The sequence below is a fragment of the Oreochromis niloticus genome, linkage group LG11 (assembly GCF_001858045.2).
Source record: "Oreochromis niloticus isolate F11D_XX linkage group LG11, O_niloticus_UMD_NMBU, whole genome shotgun sequence".
Taxonomy (NCBI): Eukaryota; Metazoa; Chordata; class Actinopteri; order Cichliformes; family Cichlidae; genus Oreochromis; species Oreochromis niloticus.
Genome location: NC_031976.2, coordinates 15,903,432 through 15,921,571, shown reverse-complemented (window position 1 = coordinate 15,921,571; position 18,140 = coordinate 15,903,432). Strand labels below are relative to the sequence as shown.

Sequence of the window (18,140 nt, the reverse complement as noted above, 5' to 3'; positions counted from 1 at the left end):
AGGGAGTGGCACTCCAATTTCGTTGTACCCTGTACAATGACAATAAAGGCTATTCTATTCTATTCTATTCTATTCAAAGGCAAAAATGCTTATCTTAGATTCTGGTTATGGTGAAAATTTAAGATGTTCTTTTGTGTGATTGGACAGTGCCTATGAGAAGACCCCTTAGTAAGAGGCACAGCAGAAGTTTAAATTAAGTTTAATCTATACATCACCAAATTACAACAACTTTAATTCGCAGCAACGGAGGTTTAATTGAGGCTATTAATGACAAACCACGGCACTGTTGCAACAATGCCACTATTAGTACACTGCAACATCATGACATCAACAACATTTGACTTATAATTTCAGAAAATAAGTTAAAAAATAAAAAATGCTACTATTACTACTATTAATATCAAGGCTGGGGCAGCAGTCGGGTTATGTCGTGAGAAAAGGACCCAAAATACAGGTACTGGCTGGGGTGCAAGTGAGCGTTTCATAAAATGATGGCAAAGTACAAAAACAGGAAATGAGGAACAGGGAGCAACTAAAACCTAGACTGGGAAAACTAATAGACAAACCTGACAAACCTAATAGACACGCAAGGAAGACATGGAGAAAGGAGAGCAGAGAGATGGAGAGGATACCAAATTACACAGACGAATCATCAAGGAACACAGGCAGGTACACACTATAAGTACACACTGATAGGTTTGTAGCATAAACCTATTCGCTGGAACGTTCAGGACAATTTGCTACACAGCAAAAACAAGACACAAGTAGGCAAAGTTCTTTGTAGTACTCATGCATGAGGGAGGCCTGCCTGGAGCCAAGTGTCGTTCCACCCACTTGACCTCCGTCAGACTCTCAGCCAGGTTCCCCATAGCACTCCTTTTATTGTGGTTACATGAATATGCATAGGTTCATTAACATATGACATCTTATATAGGTATGCATGTGAACAAAGAATACCCTGTGTGTGTGTGTGTGTGTGTGTGTGTATCTGTGTGTGTATGGGGTCAAGATGTAACCCCAGGAAGACTCCCCAAAGCTGGTGCCAGGAGTCTAGCGGTACATCTGAACAAAAGGCTCTTAGACTCAAACAGATATACGTGTGTTTGCTATACCATATATCAGCAGGAGAAGATACGACCTCTCCTAGGAGGTGTGTGATCTATGCCAGAACACTCTGAAGGAGTGAACGCACTCCCCTCTTCATGCTACACAGAGTTGTTACAGACCTCCTAGGATGAGACATTCTTTCAATCTACAAATGATTATATACTTCTATATGAGTAAATATTTCTAAGCATAAATGACAATCACAATACAAATCTAACACACACAAGGTAATGAGGGAATGACACACCAGAGGGGAACATGAGGTCTAATTAGACACAACGAGACCTTCAAAGTAAAACAGGAAATTCACAAACTGTTTTACAACACTAACTCAGGGACACGAACTACGGAAGCGTAGAGCTGCCACCCAGGCAAAAGAAAAATATAAGTATATCACGTTATAACGTGAAAAGTTTATTGTTCTAACAAGATACTTTTCATGTTTGTACAATATACTATCATATTTGTACAATATGCTTTTGACGTTTGAACAACATAATATCACGTTATTACAATATACATGATTATCACGTTCGTACGTGATTTCAATATCACAATAATCTTCCGATTTAGAACTACCAGTTAAAAAGAACTAACATAAATAAAATACACTTCAGCTAAATACTTCTAATTTATTTGCCCAAACCACGCGGAGCCGCAGTATAAGGACTAAAGAGCTGCATGTAAAAAACAATATATACAGTGTTATCTTCATTTTAGATGTCAAAAAGTATTTGCGGCTCCCAGTGTTTTCTTTTGCATGGAAACCGGGTCCAAATGGCTCTTTGGGTGTAAAAGGTTGCTGACCCCTGTTTTAGAGGAAGTAAAAGGACTGGCTGAAAGGAAAATCATGGTGTGAATTCTGCTGACACATTTGTTTTCCCAAAAAGAGCAGTCTCTTTTTGTTTTATTTATTTTATTTTATTACTCATCATATTATTATCTATGTGAATGAAAGCCAGGCTTGCAAAAAACAGGTGAAAAATTTTAAAAAGAAGTGAGACAAAAGGAAAGCATAAAAAGAGAGGATGAAGCCAACAGAGATGCTGGGTCTCCAACTGCTACATCTGTAACAAAATACCCTCAATGGATGCATTGCATCAGTGCAATGAAAATGAGAACTACTGCTTCTATGGAAAAGGTAACAGACCTTCGGCACTAAGTATGTACATGTTTGATCTTCCTGAGTTCTGAGGTGCTCTCTGATTCATCTGTTATAAATGTTTTCATTTCCTCAGTGAATGCACTTGGGGCAATGGCATTTCGAAAAGGCTGCGCCACCAAGGATCAGTGTTCGAACAGGCAAACGATACAGATCCCAAATTTCTTTGGAGATTACATGAGCTGCTGCCTGGGTGATGTCTGCAACAGTACCAGCAGTCCACATGTCTGCTCTTGGTTTTTTGGGTCTTTTCCCCTTAGTTGGACACCACTACCCAGTTTTTCCTCATCTTCACAGGGTTTCCTCCCATTTCCCCAGAGCCCAGAGAAAATAGGATGCTTCATGAGCAAAACATTAAATATCTTTTTTCACTTTGTGCACATGGAGTATTTACAGTACAAAGCAATTTATATGTATTAATATTTGCAGAAAAGTCTTCTGAAAATGTTTTCACAGGAGTTTCCTTTTTTATCTGTTCTGTTGTAGATTTGCTTCCCTGAGTAGGATCATTGTCCTGTTGCATGACCATCTGTGTGCCAAACTTTAGCTGGCAAACAGATGAAATCATGCTTGATTCTAGAATACAGAGAAGTTCATAGTGTACTCAAAGACTGCAAGGTGCCCATGTCCTGTGGCAGCAAAACTAACCTAAATCATCACCTGTTCACCACCGTGCTTGACAGTTGGCATGACGTGTTTGTGCTGGTATGTTGTGTGCTGTATTTTGTCAAACATGGTGCTGTGCATTATGGCCAAACATCTCCACCCTGGCCTCATCTGTCAAAAAATCCCAGAAGTCTTGTGGTTTATTCAGCAACTTAGCAAATCTAAACCGTGCTCTGTTGTTCTTTTTTGTTTCCTGTTAATTTTTCTAAACAAGACATTATATTTAATATCCCGAGGCCTGTAGAGTGTGAAATGAAGCATAAATTTTGAGTTTTGCGATTGCTCTGAGCATTTCATGGTCTGACCTCAGGATGTATTTGCTAGGATGTTCTCTCCTTGCATTGTCTTAGCAATTACTTGAACAGCCCAGACCAGGGGTCTGCAACCTTTAACACCCAAAGAGCCACTTGGACCCGGTTTCCACGCAAAAGAAAACACTGGGAGCCACAAATACTTTTTGAAATCTAAAATGAAGATAACGCTGTATATATTGTTTTTTTTACCTTTGTGCTTTGTGTGAACAACTAAAGTAAGTAAGTAAAGTTTATTTATTAAGCGCTTTTCACAGACAGGCAGTCACAAAGCGCTGTACGCAAATATTAAAATAAACAATACAATCAATAGACATTATACACAATGTTAAAGATCAAATGTAAAGAATGTAAAGAATAAAATACGTAGATCAACAACAGGCTTGTTTGAACAGAAAAGTTTTTCACTGCTTTTTAAAAGAATCCACAGAGCAACTAAGGTGTGTTGCTTATAAAATCCATGAAGTGCTACAGAGAAAATTACATTTTATTTATGTAATTAACACATTTTGAACTCTTAAAGAAATATAACAAAAGGAAAGACACCTAGCTGAACTAAAATGATCCATGTAGCAAAGAAAAACTGTTGTCAGCCGCCACCCTTTTAAAAAGTAATTGAAAAAAAGCACTATGCCGCTAAAAAAAAATAGATATTTGCAAAATTCTGCCTAAATATCTATTTTACCTTGTTAATGTGTGTGGCGGGGCGTGGTCTGCAGTGCCGCTGAATGGGCGTCGGACGCACCTGAGCAGCACCCGCAATCACGCCTTTCCGCCTTAAAGTCTGTGTTCTCTCTGCTGTTGTGTTGTCGGGCTGTGAGCTGAAAAGCTACAGCCGGCTGTATGCGTACAGCAACCGTGTGTGAAAAGTGGTCAATAAAGAGATGCTGAAAAGCATGTTCATGCAAACATCGTCGGGTCTGCCGTGATATGAGACTTCTGGTCCCGAACCTCTGCTCACAGCGTCTGCAAATCGGGGCTTTCATCTTTACGCAGGACTGTAAGCTGTCATCTGTGAGGCGTGAGCGGTGTTTGTTTTTAACATAGTTCACGGTGGAGAACAGCTGCCGACATAATGTGGATCCGAAGATCCATAATTGGCCTACCTGGGGTTGAAAGTCTCGATAAATGCATGGCGTTTCGGCGGGTACACCGGCTTCCCCGAGTGTGACGCTTATTTTGAGCGATGAAAAAAATAATAAAATATAATTTTATTTTTATATTTCAAAATCACAACAATCTTCCAATATAGAACTACAAGTTGTTGTTTTTTTAAAAAGGAACTAAACACAAATAAAATGCACTTCAGCTAAATACTTCTAATTTATTTTCCCAAACCACGCGGAGCCGCAGTATAAGGACTAAAGTATGGCAAGCCATTAGTGCCAAAATTCGCCACTTTTCTAACGCGTTTGATTAAGAAACGGCGTAAAAAACGCCGTTTAATTTTTCAAAACGCCGAAAAAAACGGCGTTCTGTTTCGACAAACGCCGTTTTTTCCGACTCTCACATGGCGCCCTGAACGCACCATCCGAGTGACGTAAAAAGCGGCGTTCAAAGACACACGGAAACGCCGTTTTTTCCGCCACTCGGCAGAAAACGCCGTTCAAAGATGCATAAAAACGGCGTTTTTTACGGCGTTCTGTGCCAGCTGTAACGGCGTTTAAAACGGCGTTTTATTGAAATTATGCAGGGCACTCCCCATGGTTCCCTCATCCAATTACTTTCAACTCATTTCACCCAATCAAAGAAGACGAAGTGCAGACCACACTAATGCATCACCGATTCACCTTGCTGCTGAGTGATTGCCTATTCGGTACCAGTGCTTGCCACAGTATTAACTTGTATTATAATCCCGCTATGCATTTTGATGTGTTTTAAGCATGATCAAGCAAATAAACGACAGAATACTTTTTCTGAAACCTTAACTGTGGTACCTGTTATGGCAGCTAACAGGTAATGAGCAGAGCTAGCTCTGCTAATTTCTGAGCTTCTTTCTTATTTTCCTCTTTACTTCTCTTAACCTTTAACTTATGTCTTAGCAATCAGATTCTGCCATCATGCGTTACCACTTCGTGCTAGTTATGTTGACTTTTCTCTTCTTTTGTCTTCTCTTTTTTCACCCGTATTTAGACACTCGGCGCATGGCTCCTTTGTTTACATTAGGGATCAGCTGTTAGCGCTGCGCCCTGCAGCTGCGCTACCGGCAGACAGACCCTACATCCCCAGTGAGGGAAGAGACGGGGGTGATGTCTCCCGAGAAGGACACCTTACACACCATCTCTCCTTCCTGTAATCACTGTAAACGTGAGATCGCTCCCTGATATGATTGAGGAGCTAATGACGCTAACCCGGTCACAGTGGCAGTACCCCGACACTGCCCGGTACTCCCTCTGTGAGTAGGCTGCCCGGCTGCCAGCTGCTGCGGGCGGACAAGACGAGAGACAGCGGTGAGAGGAAAGGAGGGGGGCTGGCAGTGTTTGCTAAAGACTGTTGTGGTATCCCTGGGCACATCGCTGTGAAAGAACAACTCTGCAACACAGACATTGAGCTATTAGCCGTTAGCATCCGTGGAGGCAGCCTGTGACTCTCTGTGGTCAGCAGAGAGTCACAGGCTGCCTCCAAACGCAATCTCCGAGATCTCTTCTTCTGATATCATGGGACTTTATGTCTCGATGGACTCCACACTGCCCACCTTCACCCAGTATGTGACCTGCCCCACCGTAGGCAATAAAACATTGTGCTTAATGTATGCCAATGAAAAAGTGGCATACAGTTCATCACCTCTCCCTGCCCAGGGAAGATCTGATCGTAATTAGTGCGCCTTGTCCCTGTGTGCAGCCCTTAGTGTGCACGGAGCCACCAATCACCCACGCAGTGCCGAGATGGTCCGCGGAAGGCATATGAATAAATAATAAAAGCAAATAAATGACAGAATGCTTTTTCTGAAAAAAACGGAGACCTTAACTTTTATCAAAATACCGTTTTACTCAGTTTAAAGTAATACCACTGTACAATAGCCTTCAAATTTAATAATGTTAACAGTATCTCAGGAATATTTTTGCCCCATCAACATGCATTAAAATTAGATATGCAGTTTTGAATCAGACCTGTATGTACGTTTTCTGAAAAGTGATGTAAATAAATAATCTCAAAAACATGAAATAATTGTTTCCCATGTAAACTGGAGTTGTCCTTGTCAATGTCATCAGAGTACTCTGGATGTCTTACATGAATTTGAAACATAAAATCAGAGAGTGGCACATGACAGCGTTGCACATAACATAACTAGTTTACCTGTATGACATGAAGTAATTAAAAAAAAAGGAAAAAGAATCCATGTAACTTGGTTATGGCTTCTTTCTGGTAACTGTAGATACAAATCGGCTGCAGTGTGGATTATCTTGACAAAAGTATAAGATACTGAACCCGCTGATATGATGTGGTGGAGGAGTACAAATACCTGGACACCCACATTTATACATTTGCTGAACTGGAAGATCAAAACACAGGCTGTACACAAGCAGTGGATGGGCAGGCTGTTTTTTGTGAGCAAGCTTGTGTGTGCACCAAAATGTTAATGACAGGTGTTCTGTCAGTTCAGGTGAGTGCAGTGCACTTTGATGTGTTCTTCTTGGATCAGGAGAGCACGTTCTGTGCTCCGGAAGCTGTGGTGGAGAGGAAGTTAGTGAACAAACTGCCATGCATCATGGATATTCCTGTCAATCCACCTCACCATGCAGGCACCTCTCTAAAAATGTGACTCAGGTCTGTTGCCCCAAAGGATACAGGAAATGCACTGATTTCCATGTCAGAATCGTGTCTGTTTAATGCTCCATGATGATAACTTTCCTATGAGCGTTTGAAGATCACTGGCATCATGGCTTTTAGCCTCATTGTTTCTGCAAAGAGATTTCTCCAGTCACTGAATCTTTTGATAAAATATATTTTTAGGCCTCTAGAGGATGGAATATTTTAAGTCTTTGCAACTTTACACTTGGGAACATTATTCTGAAATTGTTGCACAATTTGTTAATGAAGTTTTTTTGCAGATTGATCAACCCTCTGCCCATTTTTCCTCCCGAGCAACTCTGCTTCTCTAAGATGCTCTTTTAATATCTAATCATGTAACTGACCTGTTACTTTTAAAAAATATCCCTGCAGCTGCTTCTTTTTAGTACCACTTTTTCCAGCCTTCTCTTGCCCCATCCCAACTGTTTTGAAACATATTGCTGCCATCAAATTAAAATGGACTCATTTTTAACGACATAGTCTTGGTGTAAACATTTGACATGTTTTCTTTTTTTTTTTTTTACTTTTTATTTTGTGCTTTTCCAAATTAACAGTACACACAGACAAAAGTCTGAAAAGGAACAAAAAAACAAAAAAACAAAACAAAACAAAACAACAACAACAACAGCAACAACAACAACAACAACAACAACAACAACAAAAAAAAAAAGGAAAACCCACTAAAAGTTATAACATACACCTAATTTGTGGGGGAAAGAGAATAAAGAGTAAATATACACATATATATAAAGATGGGGCCAGGAAAGCCCGAGTTCCGGTCCTCTCACCGGCAGGTCCGGTTCCATCCACAATCATAACCTATTTGAGTACAAAGCAGGGAATAAAGGGGCCCCATTCTCTCAGGGCTCAGCCGTCCGCCTTATGGGGCTGAATAAGTCTTGTAGGCTATCCATTTTGTCCACTGTTTTCGGTGTTTGTCAGATTTTAGTCTCAAAGTATAGGTCATTTTCTCCATTACATATATTTCCTCGATTACATCTGTCCATTCTTCCAATTTTAAAGGGTCACTTTTCAACCAGTTTTTTGTTATTACCTTTTTGCTTGACAACAACATAATTTTGAACAAGTATTGGTCCTCCTTTCTTACATATTCCCATAATCCAAAATACATTACTCGTGCCTCACACGGCACTTCGTACCCCAGCACTCTCTTCATTGTTACTGCAATACTTTCCCAATATGGTTTGATATGTTTGCACTTCCAAAACACATGGGAATGATTGGCGTCCCCGTCTCCACATAATCTCCAGCAACGCTGGGGTATTTTCAGCTGCTTACTTTTAATATGGGGAGTAATAAAGAACCTAATCACATTTTTCCAGCCATATTCATTGACATGTTTTCTATGTTCTACTGTGAATAAACTTTGCCTTTGACATTTGCAAATCACTGAATGCTCTTTTTTTTATTCACATTTTACACTGGAGTCCAGTATTTTCAGAACTATGTTTGTACAAAGCATAATCTGTACAAAGCAAAACATAATCTGCTCGCTGTGAACTGTCACAACATCAAACACACGCTAAACCACTTTATATCTACTACACTATACTGAGCCACTTCAATACCTACTATACAGTTTTTTCTTCATTTAATTATTTACTGTCACTGCTTTATAGTTGTATTTATCAATATCAACAGCTGTAACTTAGATTAATCAAGTTGACTTTATCGAGATTCAGTTTCAATTGTAAACCTTCCACTTCACAATTTCCATCTTATACACTTTAAAAATCACTCAACATTTTTTATTGTCAGTGTCACACAGCTCGTTCTTGCATCTCCACTACTCAGTTGGTACATAGTAAACACGTATTATAACTTTTCACATTATATGTATCCAGTCACCTAGATATTTTGAAGTCTTTCCACTTGCTGCTATTATGTTTCAGTCATTAATTGAACTGTCTCAGTGATATGTGGAGTCCAGAAAGTATATTAAGCCAGTGATGAGTTCAATACCATGACTCCCTCTGGTGCCACTCGGTGGATTAAATAGTTCTACCACTTGCTCCATCATCGGTCCGTCCAGAGTAAATTCAATGTCTGGCACAGTAATCCTCTCAGGCCAGTTGACCAGCAATCCCAGCTCATCTGTACCATGAGCACCACCACCAGAATCAGTACCTAAGCCCTGAGCAGCAGTCGTCTCACTCTCAGTGGCTGTCACACTACCATCAGCTGTCCCACCAATAGTCCCAGCAGCAGCAGCTGCTCTAGTCTGAAAGATGTCCTGCATGGCAGTTGAGGCTCGGCCCTGTTGCTGGAGGCTGCCTCGGACAAAAATCTGTAATGGGCTCAAGTGTCTCTCTGTCCGCAAGCCATGATTGTTCCACTGTTGAGTGAAGTCTTTCAAATCTCTGTTGATCCTTGGGAGATAAATGTAATGGAGAGCCCAAAGGTGCATTTCATTGTCAATGTCTATGATGCCTTCCTCCTCCAGGTGGTGAAATAAATCACAGTAGACATTGGTCATTCCTCGCCACAGATCACCCCAGAGCCTCTCAATTCTCTGATTGTGGGTACTCCTTCCTCTTAGGGCACTTCCACGATCAAAGCCTCTGAAAATGTTCATCATCAGGCAGACAGCATTGTTTTCCCCTCCTCTGTCTGTCCGGACCCTCGAGGGTACACCATAGGATACCCAGGCTCTGATGAAACTTGATAAAACGGTACTGCTACGGTTGTTGTTTGAGGCATGAAGGAAGACCACAAGACGAATGTATCCATCAATAGCCCCATGAATGACTATCCTCCACCTAAAACCGTGGTCCATAAGAAGAAAAATATTATTTCTGCTTTGTTATTGAAACAATGGAAAACACACTCTTATTTGATTTACATGGCACTATTGCATGTCAAGTTTGAATTTTTCTCTGTATGTTGCTTGCGCTGTCTGTGTTCTCTTATCTTCCCCTTTAAACATAACCAGTTGTGTTAGAGGACTGCCCATCCCAGGGCCTGGCTCTATTGGAGGTGTCTTATTGTTCAACAATTATCTTTGATGTAATGCTGAATTTCACTTTGGTCAAAATAGGTGTTCAACAAATCAGTGTGGTTGGTTACCTTATCAGCTTGTGATTTCCATCAATGTGCCACAATGAGTTTGGACCTGCAACCTGATATGTTCTTCGTTCTGGTCTCCGCAAAACTGCTCTAAGGGCAGCTGCTCCAGGATTTATCCGTAACATGCTTGCTCGAACCCTCCTTCGCTGTACACGTAGTCCACGTACTCGCAGGGAGGCTCTGACAGCCTCAGGACCAATTTGTTCATTGCCAGCAACAATGTCCTGCACATGTTCATCCAAGGCACTGTCAGTCAGTTCCGCATACATTGATGCACGGCTGAAATGATACTGTCTGAAATCAGACAAAAAAACATGAGTAGTTTATCACTACCATAACAGCACACTTCATTACTTGACTAGTGGTGCACATTCAAATATACTAATGTTTACAATTTCACAATACCATTTAATTTGAATAAACAGTGAGTGTGTGTCACAAAGAAATGAAAGTCACACTGGTTTCAAAAGTCACTGACCGCAGACGTCTTCGAATTGTAGGAAGTGAAACATTCAAAATATCAGCCATCTGAGGTGCAGTGAATCCACATGACTTCAGGAATGAAAGCTGTTCCCGAGTGATAAGGTAAAGGGATCTACCTCTACCTCTGTTGAAAACCACTGGTGCCTGGTATCCAAAACAGCCTGAAAATATATAAGCGTTTGGTAAATAGGTAAAGGCACCCCATATATCAGGTAAATATATCAGGTAAATAGGTAAATATTTGGAAAATAGGTTAAGACAGAGTCATAATTTATTTCACACTGTTGGTGAGTCAAGGAATCGACATAATATGTGCTTACCTTGTTGGCCATGCTGAGTAGACAGTTCGACCTCCTGAATCAATTCAGCCAAGTCACGCAGAAGTTGATCTGCTGCAGTTACATTGATCAGTCTTCCTCTTGCCCACTGAAGGCTTCTCTGCATAGTCTCCAACCTCAAAGATATCAAAAAATTACTTCTTAATTCATGTTATATTTTCAGGCCATATTCCCCTTAAACATTTTAAATGTTAAATGTTTTCGATCTTGCTTTGATCATACCTCCTTAACGCTAACTGTAGCACATCTGGCCCAACATCGTCCATCAGCAGCCGCCGTGTACAGTCATTAAGAATGTTCTTGCACCTTGAGATGAAAATCCTCCAGGCCATACTTTGTAATGGTCTAGTTGAGTCACAACTATTTTTCCACAGTGCCTGCTCTACTTGGGGTGCTGGCTGCTCTACTTCATCGGTCCTCTGAGGATCACCACCTGAGACAAATCAAGCCAGCTGTATTTAAGACCACCGTTCACAACCAGTCTTTGCCATATTATCTGTTAACCAATGTCAGTTATTGGCCTCACGTTGCTCATAGCTCTAGTACTTACCTCTCTGTTCATGTCTTCTTAGTTACTTCCTGGACAACCTTTCACACTCGCAATAGCCTCACTCCCCTGGACACGGATCTCCATTTGCTCCTCAACAGCTGATAACCTCTCACTCTTTTTTATCCATTCGTGCATTACTCCACCTGCAAACAAGTAAGACTGTTCAGACTGCCTATTTGGATCTTTTCTGAACTTCTTCCAAGACCCTCCTGACTCTGCTTTCCCTCTGCTGCAGTACCTGTAGAGGCTACGCCTACACTTGAAGCCACTGAAGTGTTTGATGGCAGGGGTGAGGCAATGTAACTGTTATGAATTAAACTTGTAACAGCCCAACTCAATCTATACTTGTCTTGTAGGGTTAAGATTGTTTTTGTATTCATCAGTTTTATTTGCTTCTCTTTATTCAATGTCATTTATCATAACAGCGAAGATTTTACAAACTGTTTGCTTGTTCTAACCAAAAACACCTGGCTTGAGTTACGTTTATCTTCAATACATTTCCATAAACACACCATACGTAAAAACACAAAAGGTGACCCGTAGCAGCACACATAAGGTAACAACACAAAAATGGGTCGCACAGTGCCGCTCCACCATTAACTCTCACACCACTGTTTCACTTGCCAAGCTCCGGCAGCCACAGATCATGTTACTGTTCCCTCTAGTATGAACTACCGTAGTCCATGTTCATAGCATTTTGCTCCTAGTTGTAGAACTCAAAGTTAACATTCATGCATTCTAGCCTTGTTTTTAATTTTACCTTTTGCATCACATACACATACTTGTCTGTTTTTTCTATTTTATTACTATATTTCTATTTCTATTGTACAGCACTTTGGTCTACCAGGTGTATTTTTAAAGTGCTATATAAATGATGATGATGATGATGGTTATGATGTAAAGAACGTTTTCTGTTAACTTCACTCTGAGCCTGCGCTCGAATCTGCTCCTGAGTACACTTCATGTTTCTTGTTGTTTAAGGAAGAGAGTTCGATTATAGTCTTAGTCATTTACAGTGATACGATAGTTGTAGGACATAACCTGCTTGCTGGTGTTTTTTCGTGGACAAACTTGGACTGTATTAGAAATCTATACATTACTGTGATCCTACAAAGACAAAAATTTAAATTATTACTTTCAACAGGTTTATATATTTAAATAAATCAAAAATTCCATGTTAGTCTTCTGAAAATTGTGACTGAGCACTTTTGGAAACACTCTGTCACAGTATTGAGACTGTGAACAGTTACAGAATACATCTGAAATAAATGTCAGATTCTAACAGGTTATAGTTCTGTTAATAGAGCTTTTGAATCTACTCTTCATACATATTCCTATCTTTAATAACAGTATGTCAACGATGTCAACCAATATTTTCATATTTCAAATACACACCCAAGTTAAAAATTTGAATCTCCACATCGTCTACTCTGCATATCTGAAAAATCAGTTTTGATAATGTTACAATTCCATTTTCAAATGTTCCCATCTATGTTATTCATCTTTGTTTATTTTAAATGCTGTCATTAGTTTTAATTTTTTTCCAACTTATTAAAAAAATGAACATGGTCTACATTGTTTTGTTCACTTGAATAAAATGACATTTTTGTATCATACTCTGGGTTCTTGAAAACCACGCTGTCTTTTAACTTTATTTTTTATTTTCTGCATATACTGTTGTTTATTCATTTCTTTACTCTTTGAGGCTGCCATTCTGTGTTCCTAGTGCAAAGTCTGCATTTCTGTGTCCTATCTTTAGTTGGTTACTAGTACTTTATATTGTTGACGTCTAGTCTTTTGTGCACTTGCTTTTGCTTCCACTGGTCATACTTGTTTGATTCAATTCACCTGTGTCTTGTTTCTCCCAGCTGCGTCCTCTCTCCCTAATCAACTGCGCAAGTATTTAAGCCCCCAGCTTTTCACTCTGTTGTTCTGTTTCAAGTTGTACACTTTGTTTGTCTACCTTGTGGCTTCCTGTACATTAGTTTTGGATTCTTGGAACTTGCTTCACTGCGGATTTGCTGCACTCATATTTAAGGTCTGTTTTCAGTTCATGGAGTTTGTCTTTCAGTCTGCAGTGTCGGGTTTAATGATAGCTTAACAGTCTCATGTGGCTCTTTGTATACACCACTGTATTACTAAATCCTGGTATTGTAGATACAACTATACATGCGTTTAAAAAGGCACATGCGTGCTTATCAGGGTGGACATCAAAAGCTGAAAATTCGGAACATCTGTCACGATCTAATTCAGATGAGTTTACTGAAATTGCAACTTGGTGTTGCACTATGACTTCATGGTTTGACAGTCTGTTAATCCCGCTTACTAGAAACAGGCTCTTGGGATAATTACTCGGCTGTAGAGTTAAATGACTAAGTTTCTCCCACTGAACATACTGTATTATATGCAGCACCTACGCACAACCTCACCATCATTAGAGCCACGTAATTGCGCATTGATTTTTCCGGTGAGCATGCGACGTAAAGTCACGTGGGCATGCCGCGTGAGCAATCGAACTGAGTCTAAAGTTTTCATGTGCAAATTGAAGCGGGTGCTCTCCAATCATCAAAAGTAACAAAGTCATTGAACACATTTATACAGTTACCTTTACGTTTACCTACCATATATCACAGATTTGCTTTTTTTTAGTACTATGCAAAAAAGCAACCACAGAGCGACAGTCTGGGTCAATGGTGGCCGAGGCGACGGCAAGGCTAAAGAAACCCTCGAAGCGTTAGGCTAGCTCTGTAACTGAATATAACAAAAGTATAAAACGAAAATGTGTTCTTTGTTGCCGGACTGTAAGATGAAAGTAGATACAATTTCGGGCTCCTACATTTTGTCCGAAATTTTATATTAACGAATCTATTACTGTACTGGAAATAACGAATAGAATTAAATTCATTCTTACCTTATAATCGTGGTGCAGGCCAGTGCAGTGCATGAACTTATGCCTTCTCCAGTGAATTCCGCTGAGAGTAATTGTAATGTCCCGCTCTACTGTACAAGACTTGTGAATGGTTACCTGAAGGGATGTACCACTGTGAGGGGGGTGCTAGGAATAGTCCAAGTGATCGCTGCTTTAATTTCCCGGTCAACTATACATACATTGCAAGTAGACATGATTTTATTAAAGCTGTTGAACTGTAACTAGACCATAAATCAGTGATAACAAAAGAACACCCAATCTATTTTCTCCGGTACTTTATACCCGCTCAGTAATTTAACGCTCAACTACAAATCAATGGCTTTTTTTTTATGGTGACCTGTAGGGATTTACCACTGAAAGAGGGTCTTTGGATGATCGCAGCTTTGATCTCTGGTCATCTATAAATCGACGTTGTTTGTTGTGTTTCAACGTAGTTGTTGTCACCTGGTCAACTACAAATAGATCAAATATCAATGACAAAAACAACATTAAATCAACATTATTAAAAAGTCCCTACAGTGCAGTACAATGTAGCCTAATCCGGCTAATGTAACAAGTGTGATAAAACCGTATTTTCAATAATATAAAGTGGCCAAATGAAGTAACATATTAAAGACTTTATTAACATGCCTCACCTAAAATGGCATGTTGGCAACATTCCTAACGGACCAAGGTTAGCATGACTTTTTTTTTTTTTCACTTACTACAAAGCTAACATGTAACATGCGCTTAAAAGGACAAAGTAATGTTTCAGAATCATGGCTTAGCTTTTAGGTAGCAAAGTCAAACAGTAATTGAGATTAACTAGGGTACTTGCAGTCAAATGTGGTGTTTTTTTGTTGGTGCAGAGATTTCGCATCCATTCACTTGAATGTAGTTTGTCGCACATAGCTTGATTGAGACAACACAAATATGAGGTTGACTGTGATTGGTTACCACAAATTCGGATCACAGGTTGTGTTAAGGGGTGGATTAAAAAAAAAAAGTTCAGTCTTGCCGATCCAATCACGAACAATGTACCTTCTCCCGCCGTACTTTGAATTTTCGGGATGCTATATATATCTGCCCAGCCTTTTGGCGGACTTTTTATGGACAATCATGTCTGAACGTACCGCTGCGTTTCGACGGAGAGTCAATGATATCAGAGACAGAATGAATGCCCAATTTAATTAAATTCAATTCAATTTTATTTATATAGCGCCAAATCACAACAAAAGTCGCCTCAAGGCGCTTTATATTGTACAGTAGATAGCACAATAATAAATACAGAGAAAAACCCAACAATCATATGACCCCCTATGAGCAAGCACTTTGGCGACAGTGGGAAGGAAAAACTCCCTTTTAACAGGAAGAAACCTCCGGCAGAACCAGGCTCAGGGAGGGGCGGCCATCTGCTGCGACCGGTTAATCGGCTACTGAATCAAGATGACGGTGAAGAGGGGACTTCTCTTCTACAAAGGTGAAACGCTTTGGTGGTGGTTACTATATTGGCAAGCTTCTAGCTTTGCGCCTTTTTCGTTCTTGCCAAAAAAAAACCCTTACGTTTTTAAATAATAAATGGCTCGTTTACTAATTATCTGTTACAATTCAATCCACAGCATTTAACAAATTCTGTAATCATAAAAGTCTCTCCTAGGTTGACGATTTCAAATGACAGTCATTTTAATCCCTCTTATATGCATTTATGCATAAGGATTTTAGTTTATAAATGTAGCATATCCCACGTTTTCTGGGAGCATTTAATTTGCCAGACAATCGGAAAATGCATGCAATAAACACCGATATGTTGAACATTCATGCCTTACTCGGAGTGTGTGGTGTTTTGTTTTGTTGGGGGGGGGTCTCTGTGTCATATTACTTTGTGACTTAACTTATCTCATGGTCTAATGATAGCTTTGGAGTTTTCCGCCAACAGCACGGGGGTGGACCAGTGCGCAGGCCAAGAGGCGGGAGAACCAGACATCGCCAGTTAACGTTTAACGGGTCAGTACTAAGGAATCCGACACTGACCCACTACCGATCTCATAGGGGTAATCTCTATTTTAAGATCAATTATTTGGAGTGATGGTTTTCAAAAAATTTGCATCATGGTGTCATTTGTTTACAAATTGTAGAATTTGGCATTAGAGATTTAGCACCTTTGTAATCTTTATTTCCTTGCACCAATAAATTGATGTGGAGACACTACAATGTGACAATTTACCCTTTTCCGTTTTTAGGGAAAGTTCTAAATAACATTGCCAGCTAACTTGGTTTAAATTTGTTTACAGATGCCACTCCTGCTACTCGGGTGGTCGTTCCTGTAAACCTAAATGCCGCTGAATTCAGGCAGGCACTACGGGACAATATTGCAGACATACCTTTGCAGTTCGATCTATGCAAAGTGAATGGACAGCGGCTCATTCTTCCTCTTGAAGAGGAGACGCCCCAAGAAATTAGAGCAAGAAACCTACTGGGTCGCTCCAATCTTTATATCCGTCCAAAGGTATTCAAATGTTCCACTGGGGTGGCTGATATGGCATAATTGTCACTATTACTGTAACTCAGTGGCTCTCCAGTCACCCTAATATTGTATAAGCCACCTTTAACATGTCACTGCTCAGAATAGTAAATGCTGTGATTTCCCCAAAGGATTTAAGACATTCATCTGATCACTATGCCAGATGGCATAGTGCCCCGTCAGTTGAGTCACTGTTAATAACAGAAATGCAGTAGAGCAAGCTTGAACTGTGGTCTAACGGTTTTTTGTTGTTTATGGGCTGATGTGCATCTTTCATAAAACAGTTGTGTGTGTAAAGATTTATATTTTTTCATTTTGTTATTGTAATCCCAGTTTCCTGGGTTTTGGTGTTCTGGGTTTTTCATTCTTTTGTAATGTCCTTAACCTTTCCTTTTTTCATTTGTTGTTCAGTTTCATTTATATTTTAATACTCTCTTTTAGATTACAGAAGCCAATGACGACTCAACTGGTGAAGTGGTGCAGTCTGAAATGGCAATGTAAGTGTTTGACCACTGCCTTTGGACTGTAGCACTATAAATGCATTACACCCTCTCCTCATCAATATTTATCATATTGCAGTGTGCTGCATGACACAGAGACACCTGACCATGGCAGGCACAATGTACAGGAGCCAGAGGTTATCAGGTAAATGGCACGGTTTGTTTATGAGTTGGAATTTTAATCTTAAAATATTGCACAAATTTTATTTTTTGGTAAAACTGTTGTACAAACTAATTCTCATTATTATAACTTGGATCATTTTGTGTAGTCTAGATCAAGAAATATCTGCGTTGGGGTCCTGTTCCTGTTATTAAATATTACTGCTATTCCTTTGCAGTGGTCTGCATGAAAACCATACAGCTAATTCTAGTAGGCCTGGTCTCCAGGAACCAGAGGTTAACAGGCAAGTGGTAGTTGATGAATAACATGCCAAAACTGAAGTGTAAACTGTAACTTATTGTCTATTTACCTATGGTGTGTGTTTTATAAGTACAATATAACAGGGTGAGACCAGCAAAAATTAAAAATTTAAAGGTTGCATGTATTGAACAGAGTACATTTATGTACTCTGACTATAGACCAATGGTTTAATTGCCTCATTTTGTTTCTGTTTTGCTTTTTCACATTTTTGAGATTTGTTGATGTCGTGATATTGGCATTTTTAATTGCTGACAATGCATCGATAACACTTTAGTCAGCCTGACCATTCAGACA

General features: G+C 39.8%; 2 protein-coding genes and 2 long non-coding RNA genes across 7 annotated transcripts; 2 read left to right on the top strand and 2 right to left on the bottom strand.

The window, feature by feature from the left end:
- The first annotated feature begins 4,619 nt into the window (after window positions 1-4,619).
- Window positions 4,620-5,648, top strand: LOC112848158 (uncharacterized). Its single transcript, XR_003222112.1, has 2 exons — window positions 4,620-5,202; window positions 5,380-5,648. It is a non-coding gene; the product is annotated as an uncharacterized LOC112848158 (long non-coding RNA).
- A 3,093-nt stretch (window positions 5,649-8,741) lies between these two features.
- On the bottom strand, window positions 8,742-10,410 carry LOC109204059 (uncharacterized). Its single transcript, XM_019364244.2, has 2 exons — window positions 10,126-10,410; window positions 8,742-9,818 (listed from the first exon to the last, which is right to left on the bottom strand). Exons 1-2 carry the CDS (start codon window positions 10,392-10,394, stop codon window positions 8,969-8,971), a joined length of 1,119 nt encoding a protein of 372 aa, XP_019219789.1. The 5' UTR covers window positions 10,395-10,410; the 3' UTR covers window positions 8,742-8,968.
- Window positions 10,411-10,610: 200 nt separating this feature from the next.
- Window positions 10,611-14,426, bottom strand: LOC109204296 (uncharacterized). Of its 3 annotated transcripts, none has more exons than XR_003222099.1 (5): window positions 14,408-14,426; window positions 11,497-11,639; window positions 11,169-11,379; window positions 10,929-11,062; window positions 10,611-10,769 (listed from the first exon to the last, which is right to left on the bottom strand). It is a non-coding gene; the product is annotated as an uncharacterized LOC109204296 (long non-coding RNA). The 3 variants fall into 3 exon arrangements; XR_003222098.1 differs by lacking the exon at window positions 14,408-14,426 and adding an exon at window positions 12,892-12,910; XR_002063877.2 differs by lacking the exon at window positions 14,408-14,426 and having other exon boundaries at window positions 11,497-11,881.
- On the top strand, window positions 13,502-17,907 carry LOC109194252 (uncharacterized). 2 transcript variants are annotated; one of them, XR_003222097.1, is made up of 6 exons: window positions 13,502-13,534; window positions 16,319-16,455; window positions 16,696-16,910; window positions 17,367-17,422; window positions 17,505-17,570; window positions 17,764-17,907. XR_003222097.1 is itself a non-coding variant. In XM_025911316.1 (6 exons), the coding sequence occupies exons 1-6, from the start codon at window positions 15,052-15,054 to the stop codon at window positions 17,849-17,851; spliced, it is 609 nt and encodes a 202-aa protein (XP_025767101.1). In that variant the 5' UTR covers window positions 14,945-15,051; the 3' UTR covers window positions 17,852-17,907. The 2 variants fall into 2 exon arrangements, 1 of the variants encoding a protein (XP_025767101.1); XM_025911316.1 differs by lacking the exon at window positions 13,502-13,534 and adding an exon at window positions 14,945-15,098.
- Window positions 17,908-18,140: the final 233 nt, after the last annotated feature.